Genomic DNA, 22,804 nt, shown 5'->3' with positions numbered 1-22,804 from the left:
ACTGAATGGCACTGGAACCAACACGTGAGAACAGTGAGAGAACTCTAACATTAGATCAGTGGGAAAAATCTAGAATGTCTCTAATTATCCCCTCTTAAAATGTCAGTGCTGTGAAAAGAAACATTAATCTCACATATTGTTGATGGACAAACTGGGGAGGAGAAAGTGAGGTGCTGCTTTGTGAAGCTGTTGTGACATACAAACTCTCAATGCTGTATCATCCTCAGATGGCCTAACAGTTTTGGCCTAAACCAAAAAAAAGTGAGGAATAAAATCAAACATCCATCAATGTGTTGCTGTGAGGACACTTCAGTCATAAATAATGTTTTTTTCCATGGCAAAAAGGAAATCTTTTCTGGGGATGTGTGTGGGTTTCTTATTCTTGGCTTTGTGTAGGTACAATATCTCCAGGTCTCATATTCACATAATTCACTCCAGGGTATCCAAGAGTGTAGAATAGAATGGCTCCAATACGTTGAAATGAATACTGCAGGTTAACAAACCCAGTGTTACTCTCAGCTTGAGAGCCGATCTGCCCAGTTATTTGCTCAGTAGCGTTGCACTCTTAGTGGAACGCATTTTAATTCCACACCACAGTGATGAGGATACGTTTGTGAATTCTGCTTTAACCATCATCAGGAAACTGCTGTGAGCTCCATGAAGCAGGCTTTTTGTTTGTAGAACCGTGATTTGACCTCGGCAGAGGAGAGATCCTCTCTGTCCTTCACCTCCACCACCTCCAGGCCCACAGAGTCCTGTTGGCGGTTTCCATGCTGCAGGGGCTTGTCTGCGGGCTCTGCATGTGTCTGTCTATGGGGCTGCGGCGCAGGGAGACCCACCCTAAGAGTGTGGTGGATGATGACTGACAGAGGTGGGTTAGACACTGACATCAGGCAGCCCCCTACGGGAGAGACATGGCTCGGGCAGGGGCAGCAGCTATCGCAGCTACTGCTGCTACTGTGCTCGGTGTAGAGGTCGAATCGGATGCCGCTGGCCTTGACTCTCACAGAGTCACTGGCGCTGTTGGGGGCGGAGGAGCGCGTGCTGCCGCCGCTCTCGAACAGTTCCCGGCGGCCCAGGACGTGACGGCGGATGATCTTACGGAAGGTGTGGCGGAACTCCCGGATGCGGTAGGCGTAGATGAAGGGGTTGACCACCGAGTTGGCGTGTGAGAGGATGATGGCGACGTACATGATCCAGGGGGGTGGGCGGGCACACTGGGGGCAGAACAGGGTGAAGCAGTTGATGATGTGCAACGGCAACCAGCAGATAGCAAACAGGCCCACGATGATGGCCAGCGACTTGGCAGCCTGGATCTCCTTCTGCAGGGTAGAGCGAGACTTCTCACCCTGCAAGGCCTTCAGCTCGATGAGCTTCAGCTGGTATCGGGCTACCATGAAGATGCACAGGTAGATGGCCAGCATGAGTAGCAGGGGCACCAGCACACAGGCCAAGAAATTGAAATACACCATGTATTCCATGACCACCACCTCCTCAAACAGGCACTTCATGAGGCCTGGTGGGCAGGTGCTGTTCAAGTTCTCAGTGGACTTGTTCCAGCCTAACATTGGAGTCAGGCCAATGATGATGGACAGAATCCAGCAGATGGCTATGATGCCCTTGGCACGCTGGCCAGTCACCAGGCTGTTGTACCTGTGGGAGAAATAAATATATGGAGGTCAGACACATGAGGCTCAATAAATGTTGAAGGGAGGAAGATGTATTCCCTCTACAGACTGATTGAGGGACAGCGAGTTAAGAAATAACCAATTTTGGAACATTATTCACACATTCTTTAATTGAAACATTCAACATTATTGAAATCATGAAAAAGAGACAAGCCATTTGTCAGGATTTTGGGGAGGGACGGTCTATTTTGAGTACGTCTGTTGGTCAGTGTGGGAGTGCAGCTGAGTTATTTGGCCCGTTTCTATCACATTCTCAAAATGTTAAAGTCCAAAGGTTAACTCTGAGAAAACAAGCCCCTACCTCAGGGATGCAGAAACACAGACATTAACGAAGCCTCTTAGCACGTCTCAGGGGAAAGACAGAATAAACAATGAAAAGTGTGATGTGTAGTGATGGGCTGCGTTCCGAATCGCATACTTCTACTTCTTACTACCAGTACCTACTACAGCTGCCCTTAGAAAGTATGTACTTTGCAAGCAGTAGGCATCCAATTGGGACATACTACCTTGTCATAACATTGCGCCTTGAAATTAGCCCACATCCGTCGCTGTCCATAACGCGACATTCGTCTACAGCTGTCACAACTCGCACATGTGACGCACATTTCCGCTGCGCACAGGATTGTGGGTCAGAATAGCCAGAAAAGCCTGCTGGCTTGCATACTGCAAAATACGACCGGATGTAGTAGGACATCCTGGTATTTTTGCCATACTGCATGTGGCATACTATGTATTGGGACATACTACATTCTGTTTTGGCATACTATATAGTAGGGTAGTAGGCGATTCGGAACGCAGCCATGGTCTTCATGCGGTTTTCAGGCATATGTGATTCACAGCAGAGAGGCAATACACCAATAAGGTGAACAATCAGATTGAAGAGGGTGTGTGAGCATTAATCCCCATCAAGCCCATCACTACCATTCTCCTTAGATGTGCTAAAAGGTTTTATGAGTCTCTGCTTCCCTGTGGTGGGGGGGCTTATTGAGTTAACCGAACTTCGCTATCTCTAGAATATTTATGGAGTTTATTACACAATAAACAATGAATGTGCGTAGGTATACAAACATTTTAAGTCTGGATTTAAACAGCTAATATTTGTAACGTTGTTATGAAGGAGGTCATGGTCTGTTTAAACAATTAGAAGAGAATCCAGTTTACTACTCTTGAGCAAGGCCTCATGGGAAGCTTGATATCCGCATGAGGGATCTACCAAGAAAATCAAAATCTCATGTTGCCAAGATATTTTTTTTCATCTGAAGTTCAATTATAAATAGTAAGGCTCTCAGCTATACTCTCAAGCAGGAATTCGAAATAGCTGCAACCACGTACACCAGACCAAATTTTTGTGGACCAACCAACCAACAGAGCGAGCTATAGAGTGAAAGCATTTTCAATCTAGCTGAATCTGCTCCTCTCTTATCTAATTCGTATCTAATTAGTAACAGCTGTGGTAACTAATTTTCTTATGTAATTCTTATCTAATTAGTGGATTAGTAACAGCTGTGGTATGGGCATTAACGAGTTGATAAGGTACTGTTGTGCACATCTTTGTGGACTGACCAACATACCCACTGACCAACACCAAGCACCAAGTTAAAAAAAAAAAGACTTGAGAAAGACTGATTCATTTCATTGTTCCACTCTTGGGTGTCTCCCCTGATGAACTCACCTGAGTGGTTGTTTGATGGCGATGTAGCGGTCTATGGCGATGGCCAGCAGGCTGAAGATGGAGCTCTGCGTGAGCACCAGGACGAAGCAGGCGATGAACAGGCAGCCATAGAAGTTGGAGCAGAAGCCCGTGCTGATGATAATGGAGAAGGGGATAGCCAGAACCCCCACAGCGATATCTGCCACCGCCAGGGACACCACGAAGAAGTTGGTGATGCTCTGCAGGTTGCTGTTGAGGCACACAGCCCAGCAGACCAGCACATTGCCCAGCACAGACAGCACAGCTATAAGCAGCTCCAGCAAAATGTATATGACAGAGACAGCGGGATCGTCCGGCATGTCCAGGGACTACAGATGAAAACTAGCCTTCTTGACAAATTTTGGTATATTCTTTAATGTACACTGTCCCGGCCAAAGAAAGAAAATAAACAAAAGTAAACATTGTGAGAGGGGCAGCAAGGTCACCGAGGAGGGAGGATGTCTCTCCTCGACGCACATAGCTGCAGCCTGGCAGTGGTGACTTCCCCCATCGGGGGTTCAGTATATCCTGACACCGACTGCCTTCAGTGTGTGTCCCAAGGTCTAATACGCCCTCACCACCTGCGCTCACCAGTCATAACTCACTACAACACTCGGTAGTCTTCCTGCCCACACAGTAGCTTAGCTATTCCTCTTCAGAGATGCTGCTCAAAGTACATCTGTTCAGCCAAGATTCAACACATCCAATCCATTCCACAGACAGAGCATCACTGTCATCCTTCAGGAATCTGCTGTCTGGTCTTCTCCTCTCCAGTCCTTCCCTTCCCATGAACAGCCAGTACGATTGACCCGGAGCCAGGAAGATATCACATGAGTGTCATATTGCTGCAAACAAGGAAGACAAAAATACTAAATTCAGAGGAAATGCTCATTTAGAAAAAGGGAAATGAAACTGCTGAGCGTAATGATCTATGTGTTCTCAGAACCACCATGAAGAAGTGTGAAGCAAATCAAATATGTCAAATTGAGTTAAGCCAAATTTATATGGAATCAAAGCATATCAGTTTAATATCCCACGAGTATAACATATTGTAATGAACGGGGGGAGTAGAGAACTTGCCCCAAGTGGGAATCGAACCAGCGACCTCGCACGACCGCATTACCATTAACACCAAGAGGGTTAACCCACTGGCTCTGCTGCCAATGGGCCTTATGAGGTAGGAACGCTACACTGTATTCATGGCAGTGGTGATAGAGCATTCTAAACCTAGACGACTAGAGCAGGTCATGTTCATCCAGTGGTCATCCAGCGGCCACACAGACAGGCCAGAAGAAGAAATCAGCTAATCAGTGTGTTCCCCAGTAACAGCAGCACTAACAAAACAGTAGAGCAAGGTCCAGAGGAAAGATAGTCAGGGCAGGATGTCATGGAGAGAACAGAGAGCAGAGTCACAGAGTGCACAGCACTGTGGTGTGACACCCGTGACTAGAGAGAGAGAGAGAGAGAGAGAGAGAGAGAGAGAGAGAGAGAAAGAGAGAAAGAGAGAAAGAGAGAGAGAGAGAGAGAGAGAGAGAGAGGAAACAGCTTGGATGCTTCTGGGATGTTCTATGTCGCTATGAGGCACACAATCCCTGCCTGATAAGGAGAGAGGATTCTGGAGAATATCCAGATGTACATTCTCAAATTAGGTTATCAGGGCAACTAATGAATCATTGAGCTTATTTAGATGACAGTGTTGGCATTGTGATGAATAAACAACAACCATTAATTAAAAATGGTTCAACCAAATTATGGTGTAAAATGTTGCTAATAGTTCTTGAATAAACTAATTTTTGAATTACTACAAATGTCTATTCTCCTTCAATGCAAACTGGTTTATGTTTGATGCAGAGTTTCCCTGGAACTGATTCAGAGCCAGAAAGCTTTGAAGTGGCTTCCATACAGAACTCTCATGTTTATAGAGGAGAACTCCCACGATAAGGGTATGTTTTCTGAGCTTACTCGTGTTTTGAGAGACCTTGGCTCTCAATATGGCATTGGTGGCATCCCTTCATGCAGATATCATACTGTTTGAGGAATCCTCGTGGGTTGGGCTGCTGGTCTCTCAAATTCTGTGTCACTTTGCATAAAGAAGTCAAGGTGATCTATAATCTTTTCTAACCTGGTGGCTATATCATCCGAAATTAGAACTCAGGTCTTGTAGTGGACTATGTGTAATATATTCATCTTGACACAAGCCAGGAAGGCAAATCAACAGATTATATGAAGCTCTAAATCTAGCTCATAATATATTTCCTGGAAGGATATCTGATTCACACTATAGGCTACTGTAAATCTACTGTGCTTGCAGGTAAATGACCTGTTTGTTGTTCATAGGCTACATGAGAAACCTAACACCTTGGACACCTAATACTGCTGCAAACAACATTTCCGGAAAGTGAGAGAATAAGCTTTTCGCTGCAACCTACAGTACCAAGATGCACTTAACATTTGTACTGACACTAACAAACTTTTAAAATAATTTAATTCAATGGATGAAGGCTACTAGAGAAAAACCTTTCTTTAAACTGGCATGGATTAATCAAAAACTTTCTGAAGCATTTCAGCATAATTATTGTTAGAGTGTAATATAACGTTACGTTTATGCATATTATGCGGTGGTTAGTCCACACATCATGTTGTCTCAGTGTTATCCTTTAACGGTCTTCAGAAAGGCAAAAAATAAAGATAGTTAAAAGCTTACCTTTCTTAATCAGGGTAGCCTGTATCCAAATCAATCGATTTGTTCCACTTTTCACACCAACCGATGACATGAATGTTCACGTACGGTCAACACACCAGCAGTGACGCTGGATGAAAATATGCGCGCTGTAGGGAAGGTGTGTCCACCTTTCATGGAAGCCAACCCAACTGATGCAGATGCGGGTTCCAACCGCTTCAGCATCACTTGCGGGACGAGCGTACAGGTCAGTCATTTGTTTTAGGTTCGCGAAGGCAGTCCGATCAAAAGCAGGTAAAAGTTCCTCAATAACTTTACGGATTTGTTTGTGCATTTGTATAATGCGGAATCTGCCTCCCTAATCAACTACACACACACACACACACACACACACACACACACACACACACACACACACACACACACACACACACACAGATAACTGCGTATTCATTAATCAGGAATAAACAAATTGCTATAGCCAACAGTGCAGAACGCATCTGTGACATTTCAGTGATTTGTAAGCAGTAGGCCTAACTGATGTGTGTTAAGATTAGAATTATTCACATGGCCATAATCTTAAACTCTTAAAACCTCTCTCCAGTTCTCATGAATTACGGGAAAACATTCTGAGGTCTGTATAACAAAAGGTCAATGCTTACCAAATGGCATGAACCAGATTTACTAGAATAATCTGGGAATTTCCTCATTATTCTACTGAAGGAAAATATTTAAGTCATTATTGAACAAAGGCTGCTTTCTGTCAAGGCCCGTAATGAATTAAATATACTTTTCATCAACAGACGTCTCAATCTCATTTCATATGATCAATTGTGTAAAAATAATACTGCGAAACTTTTTTGAATGTTTAAATTTATGCAATTCTTGCCTTGAGCTTGTAAGGGGGATAATTTCATAACACATGCATGTAATCAAAAGGAAAAACTCCACAAATTAATGATACACTTTAATTATTATTGCAGAAAAATAAAGCATTATAAATACAGTCAAATAGGCTTTCAAATAATTGATTATCATAATGTGCCTAGTTTTTCAAAAGACTCCCTCAGCACTTCATGTGGTGGCAATGGATTATTTCAAAACAGAAACAAGAAAAAAAAGATTTTTTCTCTTTATCCAACAGAGTGAAACTATGGAAAGAATAAAGGTAAATCAGGGAATGAAAAAGAATGAAATAAATAGGCTCAGAGTAACTCAAACCCTTTCAAGTACAACAGATTATTAATGTTGTGGACCCGTAAAATTAAAACATGCTTGAAGCTTTCTTTTCACACTTATTTTCATATAGTACAATGCAGAGGGTATGGTAAATAGTAGCTAATAATCCAATCAATCATCTTGATGATCAGATATTGTAAATGTCCCTTGTGGTAGCATTATGTCAAGACAGAATCTTCTTATTGGATCCTCTTAGCTTGGTCAACTGTCCATGCAGTCGACAGCACAATAGCAGGCTTGGGTTCAGTGCTAATAAATCACTTGATATGAGCACTCGGAACACAATGTCCACTGGAGCATGATCCAAGACACATTCCACTTTTATGACAGGGCAGCTACTGGCTTCACATGGGTAGCTTCACATGGGTAGCTTCACATGACCGTATAGCTGATAGTAGATTGCATTTCAATTGTAAGACGATATGCAGTATGCAGCACGCCAAAGGAAACAAAACAAACACATCAGTCAGGGTTACGGTTCCATAGTAAATAACAAGCATACTCTCTGTAAAGTGTCCATACTATCAACACTTCATAAAACCAATATTGTGCTTAGTTGCAGTCCTTAAAACAATGTGGACCTTAACACATGGTGGGGATGTGGCTTGGCAAGCAGTCAGGAGTCAATGTGCTTTTGAATATCTGAGTTGTTGTTGAAGTGTTGTTGTTACAAAGCTTTTTCATGGCATGTGAAGAAGGCAAATAGCACATCTGTATGACACCTGCTGTGTGAGAGCTGTGGAGGGCATGGGGCTCCTGGCTGACACAACAAGGCAGCCAGGGTAGAACTGAGGCATAAAGTCATGCATCATTTTACCAGAGAGATCAGTGCAGCAGTGTTGTAATAATGTCACAACATATATATATATATCAACATAAGAGACAGTCACTCTGCTATACTGGATTATGGAAACCATGCTAATGAATACACTGACATTGTAGTAGGAAGAAAATAGAATGCCTCTTCATTATCACGGTTGGTGATTGAATGTAAACATAAAATTGGTGTGTTATGCATATATATTTATTTTATCAGTTAGTAGGACACTACAACACTAAGTAAACTTAAAGGAGTAGTAAAGGGAAAAATCATGTTTAGCCCTGTTTTAAGGTTACTTATGATCATATACAATGGTTCAGATCAAAAATCGTGAAAAATCATTCAAAAACATGTTCAACTCTCCATTTCAAAGACAAGAAGCTCACCGAGGGGGTAATTAGTGTCCGTTGGTGTTCTGACATCAAATTTGCCACAAAGTATGAATCCTGTAGGGTTTTATTGATCATTTTATGAAATTCATTGACTTGTATTGACGCGACCGTTGTAGCTGTGTAGATCAATCCGCAGAGGAGATTCAGGAAGCGGAACTACTTACGGTAGCTATTGTTATTATGTTGCTAGGCTACCTAGTTTGCAGAAGTTTACACACGTGTGTGCTGCGACTAAATAGTTCTATGCTAAATATTTTTAAAAAGCCTTTCTAGATGAACTAGAATCTTACTTAATGGCGAATTATATGTCAGAACGCCTCGTGAGTTTATTGTCTTTGAAATTGAGAGTTTAACATGTTTTTTGAATGATTTTTCACGGTGCCCACCCACATCCATTGTATGACCAAAATGGTGGTAGAGCAATTATCAGACTTTCTGTGTGCTAGTTTTGTCAACTTTTAGATCTGAACCATTGTATATGATCATAAGTAACCTTAAAACAGGGCTAAACATGATTTTTCCCTTTACTACTCCTTTAAGTGATACTTAAGGACACGAAAACACTAAGTAAACTTAAGTGATAGCTGATAATATATCATGAATGAAAGCAGACCACTGGTATAATTAGATAACGCTTACCAGAATAGTACACTTCTGTAACTTCTCTGGTTACTTGTGCATTTCTTGTAGTTGCAATATTGTGCAAATTTATATTTCTCTTTCAATGATGTCGGTGTAAAAAGAGGAAATGTTGTGATCAAAACAACAAACCATTAATCTATGTATAAGATGGTCTACATGTCATTATGGTCACTATGGAATTTAAGAGGAAGTGAAACATTTTGCAAACAAATGCAAAAAATAAAGGCAATTAATCCCATATTGTAATTTGTAGTGTAAGGACAACCCTTTTCCTTTTTGGTAAAAGATTAAGTCAGTTTTATGTGAGGCCTTGTAGAGTTTTAGTTTCTCTTGTAGTGTGTACACTTCGCTTTATGAAAAAGTACATTCAGTTACGACTGAAAAACTATTCAGTCCTTGCATCTCTGCTCAACAGTGATTGGAAAATGTGAAAGTTCCTTTTAGATGGTGTTCATTAGCCATCTACAGCAACTTTATTCTGACAGGCACTTAAACCATCACATCTTCCGCACCTGCACCAAAACAAGACTTTCATGGGGGAGGAAGACTTGATGCAAAAAAAAAAGCTGTTTTCTGATCTCTGTAGAAGAGCAGTCCCATATCACCAGGGATAAGGTTTGGTTAACACATTGGAACAACGCCTTGGTTGGACATGTAAAAGCCGGGTGAAAGGCACTGTGGCTGGGTACCAGCATGCTGCCCCTCCATCCTGGTCCTGGAGTCTGAGAGCTATTCATTGCTCAAATGTTATTTGGATTGAGTCAGCAAACCTGGGTTTTCTGTTTTGCATTAGGGTTTTACACTACCTTAAACATGGCGCGCCTTTGAAGGGGACTTGAAGCGCCCTCAGGCCAAGTGTCGATCGCTTTAAAGGTCAGACTGTTCCCATTAACACAACTCCTTCACTCCTGCACTGGATTAGGTATTATTTTAGGCACTCCAGTGATGTCTCTTTTTAGTGCTCTAGTGGTGGATTAAACAAGACAAACGTGGCAGGGGCGCAGCATGGCTGGATGCGGGGCAGGGGGTGGGGTTCACAGATGGATGTTGCGCTGGGGAGTTGGCTCTGAGCTGAGGGAAGAGGAGCTTGCTTGTTTCATGTTATTCTGGTAGTGCCGGGTTCCCTTCAGGTCTCAAAGTACTTGTAGATGGCTGTGACATAAGTCATGACGCTCTGCCAGTCAGGTCTCTCGGTGTGAACCATCTCATTGATGTCCTGAAACACAGGAGACATGTAGCTGTGGCTCAATGGCTGTCTATGAAAAAAACTCTAGCACTTCCTGAATCTACAGTATGTTAGTGTATAGAATATGTATGTACAGTATATCAATGTGTTTTTGCCAACGACCCAAGGATACTACACTACAGTACGCGCAACACACTAATTCCACATCTCCCTCTGAGTTCTTCTAATTTGCAAACTCCCGCCACAGTTGTATTTAAAGTGTGAAAATGCACTACTGACGACCTTAATAACATAATACAGTAGTTCAGGCTTCAATCTAGTCGAACACAGCTGTGTTTTGTCACAGTTTATCACCCTAGCTTCAGTAGTCTTACCAATGTAGATTTGATGCCCACACTCTCTGCAGCCTGAAACGCTAGGGTGAAGTTCCGCCTCTGAACACAGAAGGAGAAAGCACACATTAACACTTACTGTACTGCTCTATAAGAGCAGACATGACTACGCTAGGAGCTGTGCTTGCCTTGTCCTGGCTGCTGAGCTCTTGGTAGGGGATGTGTGCAGGCAGGTAGGTGTGGAGCACAGCGCAAAACGCGAGGCCATCATTCCAGCTGCTGCTGAAGTTTGTTATGTCGATGTTCTAAAAGAGAGAGGGACATCGAGTCGTTCCGTTGAATCCTATGATGTTAAAACAATCTGGCATGTTTTAGGTTTTACTGCTTGAATAAATACATGTAATCAGAATGACCTAGCTCTGTGACAGGAGAGGTCAGGTACGTTGACTTCCTCAGAACAATAGGTCCAACTACAGCCAACTGGTTCAACTATTCACTGATTCCCATCCCACTACAGTGTGAATCCATATGTACTGAATCTCAGCACCTTCCTTCCAACTCAGTTAGCAGGATGTGTGAAATTTGGCGCACTTCCTGGAGAGAAACCCCATAAAAGGCAACCATGGCGACCATTCACTTTATACAGTTGCCAACAAACCATTAAAAAAAAAAAAAACTCAGTACTGACAGGTGACTGAAAAATGTCTTGTTAACAGATAATACGTCAATATCTATTTATTTGAATTAGGGTCGATATCACATGCATGTTAATTCCCTATAAGGACATGTTTAAACAGCGAATCCCAGGAAGTACTGGTCTAGTAAAGTGCTTTAGAATAGGAGTGGCACTGGCCAAACACAAACAGAACAGTTCTCATGACAACAACTACAGTATAATGGTTCATGAGTGGCGTGACGCGGAGGTGGAGGCTCAGCTGAAGAAGCTGTGCAGGAGGGCTTTTAAAACCACTACTGACCTCCACTTCTGCATGGAAAAAAAACCCCCCTTGGCCAGAAATGGTTTGACCCGTGCTGAGCAAAAAGTAAATGGATTGGACTTTAATGCACACCCACACAACTAGTCTGCTCTGACAGCACCTACTGTACCTGGTAGCCCTCAGTCTTCTTCTGGCACCACTTGAGCAGAGCGTTTCTCTTGGAACCGCCATACTCCCTGGCCAGTGCTGACAGAGGGTCCTTCCTCTCCTCCCTGCGCACACACACAAACACACACACACACACACACGCACACACACACACACACACACGCACACACACACCGGACAGGACAGTCACTTGAGTGAAGAAACATGACGGAGTGGCGAATAATGAAGTATGAAGCGGGTGCGATGGCGGGGGTACCGGAGGCGGCTGCGTGCGGTGGGGGTGACAGAGGCGGTCGGGGAGGAGGAGGACAGGGAGGAGGCAGAGCCCATGGCCATGAGAGAGGAGGAGGAGGAGGCCCCCTCGGAGGATGAAAGGTCCCGCTTCATCTCCTCACTGCTCCTACGGGAAACTGGTCACAACATAACAGCACAGATGTTTGAGTAGCCTGAGTAACAACTGGTCAATGAATTGCTGAAGGAGTAAGTATTTTTCATACAAACAGAACGTGTGTACGGTTGGTTGGTTGGTTGCTCGCTGTAATTTGGGGAACTAGCATCAACTAGTAGTACGGTAGCAGGAGCTCCTGTCTCACCTGAGATGGCCTTGGAGGCGTCCATGTTGGAGACCCTCTGGAGGGCGGACGCAGGGCGTCCTGCGGACGAACCCCTGAGGAGGTGCTCAGCTGTGAGGAGACATTTTTCCCCATTTATATTTTATTAAGTACTTCCGAAGTGAATTACAATAAGTACATTCAATTTTGCGAATAGTGAACGACTACACCCCAGTCATCGTCAGTATAGCGTTCTAGAAGAAGAACAATTGACATCAGCAGTTACAGTGCTAGAAAAAGGACAAGTTCTTTTTTTTCTAAACACATATACACGGTGTGTGTGTATGTGTGTGTGTGTGTGTGTGTAAGGGGGTTTGCCCAGGCAATACGAACCCGGGTTAGGATAAGCGATATGTTAGGGTTGGGCAGGGGATTGGCCCATGGGTATTGGATATGAACCCGGTTGGTTTTCATGCACACATACATAAATGCACACATCTATGAACCAAACAAGAACAATCCATCGAAGACATGAAGGCATTAGAGACGCTGGCCAGCACAGCACGTTCACACATTAGGAGGCACTTGAGCTCATAAATAATGAGAAACGACAGAGATCTGCATAGCAGTCAATTAAAACCCTGGGCACTCTCACTGTGCTTTGTTACACCTGACAATTCAAATCAAGGTCAACACTTCCTCAGGGCTACATCACCCTCCCCCAACAGACTGCAAACAGCACAACACATAAGTGCTTGGTCAATGGAAATAAGCCCAAAACAGCCCACATACTGTGCTGGCCATTAGCACAGCCTCTAATCGAATACAACAATGACAAAATAGAGTGTGATGCCCTAACGTGGACAAATTCTTACTGTCGCACACTGTGGAAATAAGCTTGGATGCAGACGAGTGGTTTGCTGTGGGTGCAGTCTCACCTGGCATGCTGATGTCTGTGTAGCTGGGCCTCTTGTCATTCAGAGAGGAGAGCGGCTTGGGGGCAGAGATGGAGCCGGCTATGGAATGTCTCTGAAACACACCATCACCAGCTAAATTAAAAATACACACATTATGTAGAAACTACTGTGCTGGCATTTTTAGACATGGATGAGGCTGTACAGACAGCAGCATTTGGCAGGCAGGCATGAGGTCAAAGACGGGTCAGGACAAAGCCCTGAAAGCAAGAATTAATATTTATGATTTTGTATGAGGAAACTGACAGAAAGAAACATCTCTCACTGAACTTTGCTCCTTTCATCTGAGAAGACCTGGTTCTCAACATGAATACTGGATATTTTATATGAAAGATGCACCCAAGACCTACAGTAAGAGGGCCTTATACAGTATGGTCATGACGCAGCATTTGTGTGTATATGCCCTCAAAACTGTAAGGAGATGGTGGATTTAGCACTTTAGCATGTTCGCACTGAGAATATTCATGAACCTGCTGAAATTAACGGCAGAGGATATTTTTTTCATCACATGCAGACTAATACGCAGGGATGCAAACTCATCAGTTGGGAAGATTTTTCTTAACTATCAGCTTTAAAATGTGGATTTTAGTATGAGGATATAGGGATTTGTCACGGTCAGTGGGTCACTGGCATTTCTATTTTCTCCCTGCATCTTTTCAGGTGCTGGTGTCTCTTTTGCTCCTGCTCTAGGTCTCACTTACTGAAACACTGTAGCACACTAATAGCTAGACTCACAATTCAGTCAGACTGAATTGGTTTAGTTTTGTCTAATTTTAGTAGCTAAATATCATTACGATTTTTGTTGACTAAATCTAAAGTCTAACAGGTTTAGTTAAAGTGTAATGCATTATTTAAGCGTTTCTCTAGAATTTCCTAACTAATACAGCTGGGAAAGCACACTGTTATTAGATTCACATGGAGGATGGGGGTACTCAAATATCAGGCTAACATCATTGTGGACTAGGTAATTTGGTAGAAACAGAAATTTTTTAAGCCATTTCAAGTTTTTGATTGATTTTGGCAGGCTACTATAAGCCCTATAGTTTATCATTGTACAAAATAGATGGATGAAGAGCACCCATTTGAAAGTAGGTTTGTAACATTACAGCCCCATACAAACCATATACAAGCTAAACTGCACTAGCCTATCTTATAAAACCTCCGCTGTTGTTTTACCATCTAGTTAACTTTACCCATGCCATGTCTAGCTAAATGAGCCACTAGCTAGCGGTGCTAGGCTAGCTGGCTCAAAGTGATAGCTACTGTAGCAAGACAGCTATACAGTAGCTAGCATAGATAGATGAGAGTACAGGCTCCAAGCACAGAAGGCTTTCTTTTGACAACTAGGAAGAAGTCTTCTTATTTCATTCCACGTGACTCTGTTCTCACAGACCCAGACCCCCCCCACTCCCCCCCATTTCAAAAACTCACAGGATCTACACGAATCACACAATTGCCAAATGGTGAAAGGTTTGCACCCCTGAATACTGAACAAGGCCAGGCTAGAGGCTGTCAGCTGTGATGCTGTAAGATGAACGAACTGTAAGAGGCTGCAGAGGAAGTGCTATCAGTGGAATACTGGAGATCTATAAACACAGGCAATATGGGACGGCTCTTGACCCGAGAACAGGAAGTGTGTCCGTCACAATTTCTAGCTCCCGTACTACTGCGCCAAGGCAACAACACAAAAGACAACTGTTTTCTGACACCGCTTGATGTGAAGAGTCATGAAGACTACATCTTCCCAAACAGTCCCGTAGTGGCTCTACCTGTATCGGTGAGATGGCAGCGGCAGGTGGGGTCTTCATGGGGCTGGGGCTGAGGGGGGTGCGTGGTAACGGCGCAGCAGGGGCCGCGGGAGCAGCGGGGGGCGCAGCAGCGACACCGTTGGTGACTGGACCTGCAGCGAAGAGAAAGTCCAGAAATCAGCCGTACAAAATGACGAGAATTTTTTACAGTAGTGTAATTCAAACATGAACATCGAACGTCTGAAAATGAGAAAGGGGGCCACGCCTTACACTCGCAGGCTGGGGTACCCTGCGAGGCGCTGTCGAAGCTCTTGATGAGGGTCTTGACGGTGGGCGAGGGCTCGGAGGAGGTGGAGGAGCGTCGGCTGAGGCCCATGCCCTGTCTCAGGGCAGCCAGGTCCCTCTCCACAGCGTTCATGTAGTTATACACCCTGCCCCTCTCCTCGTCCTGCCTGGGGGACAGACACACAACAGCACGCGCTCAACACGCACCTCTGCAGTGACAGACAGCATGTCCCCATCGCACCACCACGTCCAGTCTAGTACAGCACGTGTTATTCTGTTGCCGTCACATAACCCCGCCCACATGTTCTTTTGTTGCGTGTTGAGATGAATAGAACGCTGCACCCCAGGTGACAGGGAACCTTACTTGCGGTTCTTGATTTCGTCCAGCTCCTTGCCCAGCTTCTCGTTCTTCTCCTGGGCCTCGTGGAGACGGCGCCGCAGGTCCCCGATCTCCTCCTGTGCTTCCGATTTGATGTCGTTAGCGATGACCACCGCCGTCTGCAGATCAGCCTGGAACTGACGCCACTCCGCCGACTCCTCCTAAAACACACACGCCAAGGACACACAAGGACACACACGTACAGTATATATATATATATATCGGGAGATGAGTGCTCAAACCCGCCTTTTTAGATGTTGGGCTGATAGGCGCTAATTGGACCACGTCACAGTGATGTGCTTGACCTGGTAAGTGACCGGGTCCTCAGTTGGCCGGGTCCGGAGTTCTGGTTCACTCACTCACCCTCAGTCTCCGGTGGAGAATCTTAATCTCCCGCTCCATGTCATGCTTCTGGTCCTGCAGCTTTTTCACAGAGTCTGAAGGAGGAAGCGGACAGACACGTAGTTGAGTTCATGTGAACGGACCACAGGATATATTCACACGCAGCTCCGGATGAGTCGGAGAATCTCCTTTAAAACAAACAAAGGTCTGATACAGACACTGACCTTAGCAGCAAGGAGTTAGACAACAGGACTTGTTAGCACGTGTAATTCAGGACTTGTAAGGACGTGTAAACTTCTGACAAGACAACTGAGCAGTTGCAACTAATCTAGATGTAGATGTACTTTTTGCAAATCTGAATGAATTTAGGTAATGTAAACCAAAGCGTCCGCCATATTTGCTCATGCGCTTTCAGTGAGTATGAGGCCTGAACAGCTCTAGAAAGCCATCCTATGGCCAGAGGTGCGGTATTGTATCCCAATAGGCTGCTGTCATGTGACCCTAGCCCCCCCAAAGCCCCCCCCCCACCAGTCCCCTAGCCCACTCACTCTCCAGGTCGGTGATGATGAGGTTGTCGTGGAGTTTGACGGCCCGGTGCTGCTCCACCTCGTCCTCCAGCTCAAAGATGTTCTCCTTCATGTCGGAGATCTCCGTCTCCTTCTCCTGCAGCTCGCCGCGCTGCTTCTCCAGCCCCCGCTTGTGCTCGGCCATCTGCATCTGCACCTGCTCCTGGAAGGCCCTGTACTCCCCGTCCAGCTGCATCCACACAAGACACCACAGGAAGAAGCCGGTCAATCATCCTGCGGTTAGCTAATAAAGTGCTAAATGAATTCTCTTGCTGTACAGTGGTGGGAAATTGTATTTTGTTAAGTCATGTAAAATGTCCTGAGAGTAGGATTTGAAAAAGGCTTTATTGTCGATGGCGCTGGGAATTGAATAAGCAGGTACAGTGAGCGCTAGACGGTGGCCAGTGTGTACGGCGATCGGCCGCAGCCTGACCTTATTGAGGGTGTCCTGCAGCCTGGTGACGTCGGAGCGGGCGTGGCCCAGATCCTCCTGCAGCTTGGCGGCCTTGCCCTCCGCCTCCTCCTTGTCCAGCCGCACCCCCTCCAGCAGCTGGCAGATGTCGCTCTTGTCCCCGGAGTTGTGGATGGAGTAGAGCTCGGCCACCTTCTGCCTCTCCTGGTCCAGCTGGGCGCGGCACCGGCTCAGCTCCGCCTGGTCGCTGCTCACCGCCGCCTTGTACTCCTCCAGCGCCGCCACCATGGCCTTCCGGTCCTGCCGCTCCGACTCCATGATGCGCTCCATGTGGTGGTTCCGCTCCTTCAGCGCGCCGATCACCTCCTGGGCCTCGGCGTTGTCCTGCTCCGCCATCTTGAGCGTGTTGCTGAGGTGCTGCTGCACGCCCAGCAGCTGCTCGCGCTCGAAGCGGGCGTTCTCCGCCAGGTCCACGTAGCGCTGCTCCAGCTCCATGTAGCGGCCGCTCTTGATGTCCTCCTCCAGCGCGTAGGACAGGTGGTGCTCGTCCAGCAGAGAGCGGAAGTACTCGATCTGCCGGCCGTAGTGCTCCAGCTTGTCGCCCTGCTGGCACAGCGAGTCCATGAGCAGGACCTTCTCCTCACCCAGGCGTTCGTTCTCCCCGTTCAGCTCCTGGGTGATCTGCTGCAGGTCGGCCAGCTCCTGCAGCGTGGCCTGGAGCTCCTCGGCCGTGCTGTGCTGGTTCTCCTCCATCTGGTGGATGCGCTCCGTCAGGCACGCTACCGACACCTGGCCGGCGCCGCCACCACCACCGGCGCCGCCGCTGCCTCGGCGGGGGCGCTCCCGGCCGCCGCCACCGCCGCTGGGCGCGCCCTCCGACTCCGAGGAGGAGGAGGCGCCGGAGGGGGCGTCCAGCGCGTCGTCGCTGGACGTGACGGCCTGGTAGACCTCGCTGGACTCGCTGTCCAGGTTGTCGGCCGAGCCGCCGTGCTGGTGGCCCGTCAGCAGGTCCTCCAGGGAGCCTGGGGCCGAGCCCTCCACCGAGGAGGCGAGGGTGCCGGCGCCCCCGCCGTCGCTGTGCCCGCCGCCCGCCGCTGAGTCGGGGCTCAGGGAGGGATAGCTGAAGAGCTTGTCGGAGCCGTCCAGCCTCTGCTCCAGGGAGAAGCCCAGGGCGTTTAGCCGGTCTTTCAGCATGCGGTTCTCGCTCTTCAGCAGGTTGAGCTCCTCACGGATGGCCTGGTTCTGCTCCTGCAGGAGGAGCAGGGTGGACTCCACATCCGCCGCCGTGATGGCCGGCACCTGGGGCTTCTCCTCCGCGCCGGCGGCCTCCCCGGGGGGCTCCCCTACCAGGCCCAGCTGGGCGCGCATGTCCCTGAGCTCGCTGCGTAGGTGCAGGATCTCCACGTCTTTGCTCTTGGCCAGGCCCAGCAGGTCCTTCACCTTGGCCTCCAGGGCCGCCTTGTCGCTGATCTGGCCGTCCGATTTGGACTTGCTCATGCGGCCGTCCGACTCCGCCGGCGCGTGGCTGCGAGAGCGCTTCCCCAGGGCCGCATCGCCCGGCCCCGCCCCGGAGGCCGACTGCTTCTTGCTGGCCGACGTTCTCGACGTCCGCAGGCGGTCCCGTGAGGCATTCGGCTCCTTGGAGGTCGAGGACGCGGCGCGCTTGGCGGAGGTTCCTGGTGGAGAACCAGGAAAGTCAAAGTCGGTATTTGTCACATAACACATGTGTTCCCGTTAGCTCCCAGACTGTGCACGAACTACGCAATGTAGAAAGGTAAAAAGATGAATAGAAACATGCAATGTATAGCTAAATACAAGATACAAAATAAATACTGCACATACTGTGTATACATCACCAAATAATACTGAAATAAAATCACTGAAGATGGTTATGAGCCATATGAGACATGCAAACACTGTAACTACCTGACGTCGTCTTTGGTTTGTCTGAGTTACCAGCACTGGTCCCTGTGGAGACTGTCCTCTTACTCTTGGTGACAGTGCTGTTCGGTGCAGGAGTTCCCCCAGCCATCGCTGCTAGAAGATCGTCACTGCTCTTCACCTGGAACACAGAAAAACGTATTAGCTCGGTACGGCTGGACAATTCAAGTGCGTGACATGTCTGGTATGATACAACAGAGGTGTACTTTAGAAAGGGGCGCTGTCGTGGAGGTCTTAGCTGCAGTCTTCCCGGCGGTTCCTGTAGCCGTGCCCTCGGCCTTCCCTCGCTCTCCGCTCGGAGCCTTACTCGCCACTGGCCGGCCTGTCCTCTTCATGCTGGGCTCTTGGCTGCCGATGCATTTACAGCTTAGTCTGCGCAAAGGGAGGGAAGGCAGCATGTGTCAGTGGACTGAAGACTACATTCAACTTTCCATGGAGGAGGAATTCTTTCCACAGGGATCATTTCCGTTAACCTATAAAAACCATGACAGGACCCTCGGCTGCAAAAGCCTAGAAATCCGGTAGAGCCTCTCTTAGTCCATATAAGCCTCAGCCTTACTCAACCTCAGAGTACCTGGAAGGCTGTCAACGTCCACTAGAGGTCAGTCATGGACCGGCTATGGTCTCTGGACTCAGCAGGGCTTCACTCTGCTCAAGTTCTCAGCACACTGATAAGATTTACACACGTGTATCGGCTCACGTGTTCCAGGTCTATGAAGAGCTGAACTTGATGTCATGACAGGGGGACCAAGGAAGGAAAAGTCATTTGGGGCTGGAATAATGCTTTAGCACATACCAGGAGTTTAGGGAAGATATTACTCGATCTATAAAACATGTTAGACCAGCTGGCCTATTATTTACAAGGAATATCAGGCTTTTGACAGCAAATTAACATGATTGTTAAATTATTTATTTTTTATATAACAAAGGGCTGCAAGAGCGGATTGTGTGCTGCCTGAACAAACTGAGCCAGTCTAAATAGAGCCAAATTGCATACAAAATGGTTTTCCTCGGGCCTCAGCAATTCAGACAATACTCCTCCTCCGAGATGATGACATAGTTGAAATTCTATAGGACTGCTGGAGAGACCAGGGGAGGGGCACGTCTCCCCCAGCTGAGCAGCATTAGGGCAACATTATCCTTATTCTCCCCTGAGAGACAGAGGATCTAGCTGCTGCTTACCACACTGCACTGCATAAAAAACCCCTACTCTATTCTAATAGGATTCAGTTATGCCTGCTCTCTCGAATGGTGCATTAATACCAAGTCACGCTCCATCAGGGAGAGGATCAGAATAACAGAAGATACTATCTGGTCTGGCCGTTTGGGAGGAGGTTTCATTACTTGGAACTGGAGTAATGAGATGTGTCCAGAGCTTTTTAAACAGCTCCCCCTTGTCCTCTCCCGGCTCACGTTTACGGCTGAGCAGCAGACGGCTTCAGCTAGTGAGGAAAGAAAGCTGCCTAATGTCTCTCAGCTGCCTGGGCTATGGTGTGCTATACAGCCCGGTTCCTGTGGCGGGGAGGTGCCTGTTGATTCAGACCCCCCCACTTAAATATGCCTAGTGTTCACATTCCCCAACAGCGGGAGGTGAAGAGGCAGACTGCATTATGAACTCTGAACTCACTGTGCAGTGAAAGCGAGAATAACACATGGAAAATCAAGACCAGATTGCAACAAATGACTTATTTGAATCTGTGTGAATCTGTTTTGCATTTCGCAAACATCCATACATTTTGTGTGCGTGTATGTGTGTGTACTGTGTATGTATGTGTGTGTGTGTGTGTGTGTGTGAGAGAGTGTGTGTGTTCAGTTAAAGAGATAGTTGCAGTTCAAGGTAGAAGAAAATGAGAGCCTTTACTACAGTGTGTGTGTGTGTGTGTGTGTGTGTGTGTGTGTGTGTGTGTGTGTGTGTGTGTGTGTGTGTGTGTGTGTGCGTGTGTGTGTGTGTGTGCGCATGAGTCTTCTTATCCCCCTGCCCTCTCTGTTCAGATTGTGCAGAACATGTTGCCAGATGCTGACAGGGGCACTCAACACACACACTCTCTCTGAGTAGGCTAGTAGCTAGAGCTTTTAGAACTGTTCAAATGTGGGTCAGAGCCCAGCATCTCAACCAAACACACAGCAAACCCACTGTAGGTGTCAGCCCTCTTTTTCAGTGTGAGTGGAAGAGGAGTTTGGGGACCAAAGTGCTGCTAACTGGGACAATCTTTATCCAGCTTTTTCATCTATTTTCTACATAACAGATTGCCGGCCACTCTATAAGGCGTGTGATAATTCCCTGTCAGTCCAATTTCCAACTTATTTCTCATCTGAGCCAAGTTTCTGCACTCTAACAAGCCCTGTTCCTCCTCGTCCTTATTTAGCATGCTTTGACTGCAGGGAGTTACTTCCTTTCAATAGCACCAGCTTCCTGTGCTGGCGCCCCCCCTGAAAACAACTCACAAGGGTAAACCAAGACAAGGACATGCACCAGTGAGTTTGAGACGGAACAGACAGTGTAACCTCTGAACTTTAGACTAAATTATCCCTCAGAGCCAAAGAACAAGCCCTAACATGGAATTCAATAAGCTATTCCTCATGCAATCTGTTTATGTAGTGTGTACTACGATGGGCCAACAAGTCATAGCAGATACACAATAGCAGACACAAGCATGTTAACAGAAATGTGTACAGGTCACTGGTAACCTTTAGCACTTAAGAAATGTATATTGCTTGACACAATATTTTTCCCAGAACAATGTTTCCAGACTGTAAATGTGTGGTGTGGTGTGTGTGTGTGTGAGAGAGAGAGAGAGAGAGAGAGAGAGAGAGAGAGAGAGAGAGAGAGAGAGAATGACCTGATAGGCATATCTGGCCATCTCTGCCATCACTATAGAATGTGGAGTTGCATCACAGTGGAGTGATGTAGGCTGGCTAGCAGGCTAGCACTAGCATAACCAGACTAACTCGCTGGCTGACGTTAACTACTACAATTCATCTCATCTGGTATGGCATGGAATAGATGCTGGCGATGACAGCAAAAGATCATCAACAATGACCTGCCTGCCAGTATCTTCTAGCTTGCTGCATTACTATCACACAAGTCTGTTGAACAGCTGTGCTAGTCAATACAATAACGTTAGCAAGCCTGCTTGCTCGCTAGCTAACTAACTTAAGTAGCTAGCTATGGCAAAAAGTGGGCAGCAGCGATAGTAAATGTTTACGTGTGTGCTCATACAATACGCAGACATTAAAGTTGCCAGCTAATTGAAGGCTAACGGTAGTGCTAGCTAAATAGTTAGCGTTAGTCTACATAGCCTAACGCTACTGCGTTAGCTAGCTAAGCTAGCTTACTATCTGTAAAGCTGCCTAGTGGTGCTAGCGTAGCAGTCTTTGGCATTACATAGGCACCGTTAGCTAACGTCAGTTAGCTGGCTAGGTTAGGAAATCCCTTGCTGTTTTGCGTTTCGCAAATATCCATACCTTTATTTTTTCAATTTGATCCCTTGATTAGTAGCCATGCAAACTGCTTTGCAGATCATCCGATGACAGGTTTTAGCCAGCTGAGGTACACGTTCAAGGATTCTCGACATTCCCATTCCACTGTTCGTTCAGCACCCGTCTCTCAGAGTCCTGCCTCCTTCTTCTGTAGATGTACTAGCACCATCACACGGCCATAGACGTACACCGTCATGATCGGTATTCTAACTGGTAGCAAGCATTATTTTCTACCTCTTCTCAGAAGCACGGTTGTTGTCTACTCTCTAGCTATGTTACGGCAACATGAAAATGATGTAAGCAAAGAATAACCACGATGAAACATCACAAAAATGTGTTATCTTTTACTGA

General features: G+C 46.6%; 2 protein-coding genes across 2 annotated transcripts; both read right to left on the bottom strand.

Moving 5' to 3' along the window:
• Positions 1-102: 102 nt before the first annotated feature.
• Positions 103-3,698, bottom strand: adora2aa (adenosine A2a receptor a; the record flags this gene model as incomplete). Its single annotated transcript, XM_084457514.1, has 2 exons — positions 103-1,653; positions 3,361-3,698. 2 exons carry the CDS (start codon positions 3,696-3,698, stop codon positions 636-638), a joined length of 1,356 nt encoding a protein of 451 aa, XP_084313640.1. The 3' UTR covers positions 103-635.
• Positions 3,699-7,078: 3,380 nt separating this feature from the next.
• specc1la (sperm antigen with calponin homology and coiled-coil domains 1-like a) lies at positions 7,079-22,539 on the bottom strand. The gene is made up of 16 exons (XM_084456997.1): positions 22,439-22,539; positions 19,180-19,345; positions 18,959-19,094; positions 17,054-18,708; positions 16,603-16,810; positions 16,076-16,149; positions 15,698-15,873; positions 15,319-15,500; positions 15,070-15,200; positions 13,265-13,355; positions 12,369-12,458; positions 12,032-12,185; positions 11,777-11,879; positions 10,858-10,974; positions 10,712-10,771; positions 7,079-10,367 (listed from the first exon to the last, which is right to left on the bottom strand). Exons 2-16 carry the CDS (start codon positions 19,306-19,308, stop codon positions 10,278-10,280), a joined length of 3,396 nt encoding a protein of 1,131 aa, XP_084313123.1. The 5' UTR covers positions 19,309-19,345; positions 22,439-22,539; the 3' UTR covers positions 7,079-10,277.
• Between the last annotated feature and the right edge of the window lie 265 nt (positions 22,540-22,804).

The sequence above is a fragment of the Borostomias antarcticus genome (genome assembly GCF_949987555.1).
Source record: "Borostomias antarcticus genome assembly, chromosome: 23".
In the NCBI taxonomy this organism is placed as follows: Eukaryota; Metazoa; Chordata; class Actinopteri; order Stomiiformes; family Stomiidae; genus Borostomias; species Borostomias antarcticus.
This window is presented reverse-complemented; position numbering and strand designations above follow the sequence as displayed.

What these genes read in the sequence shown, in the direction of transcription:
- specc1la (XM_084456997.1), bottom strand. Translation starts at nt 19,308, where the DNA reads ATGAAGAGGACAGGCCGGCCAGTGGCGAGTAAGGCTCCGAGCGGAGAG. An exon ending in GGGTACCCCAGCCTGCGAGT is followed by an intron (nt 15,201 to 15,318) that starts GTAAGGCGTGGC and finishes TCTTCGCTGCAG; the next exon opens with GTCCAGTCACCAACGGTGTC. An exon ending in ACCGCACGCAGCCGCCTCCG is followed by an intron (nt 11,880 to 12,031) that starts GTACCCCCGCCA and finishes GTGTGTGCGCAG; the next exon opens with GGAGGAGAGGAAGGACCCTC.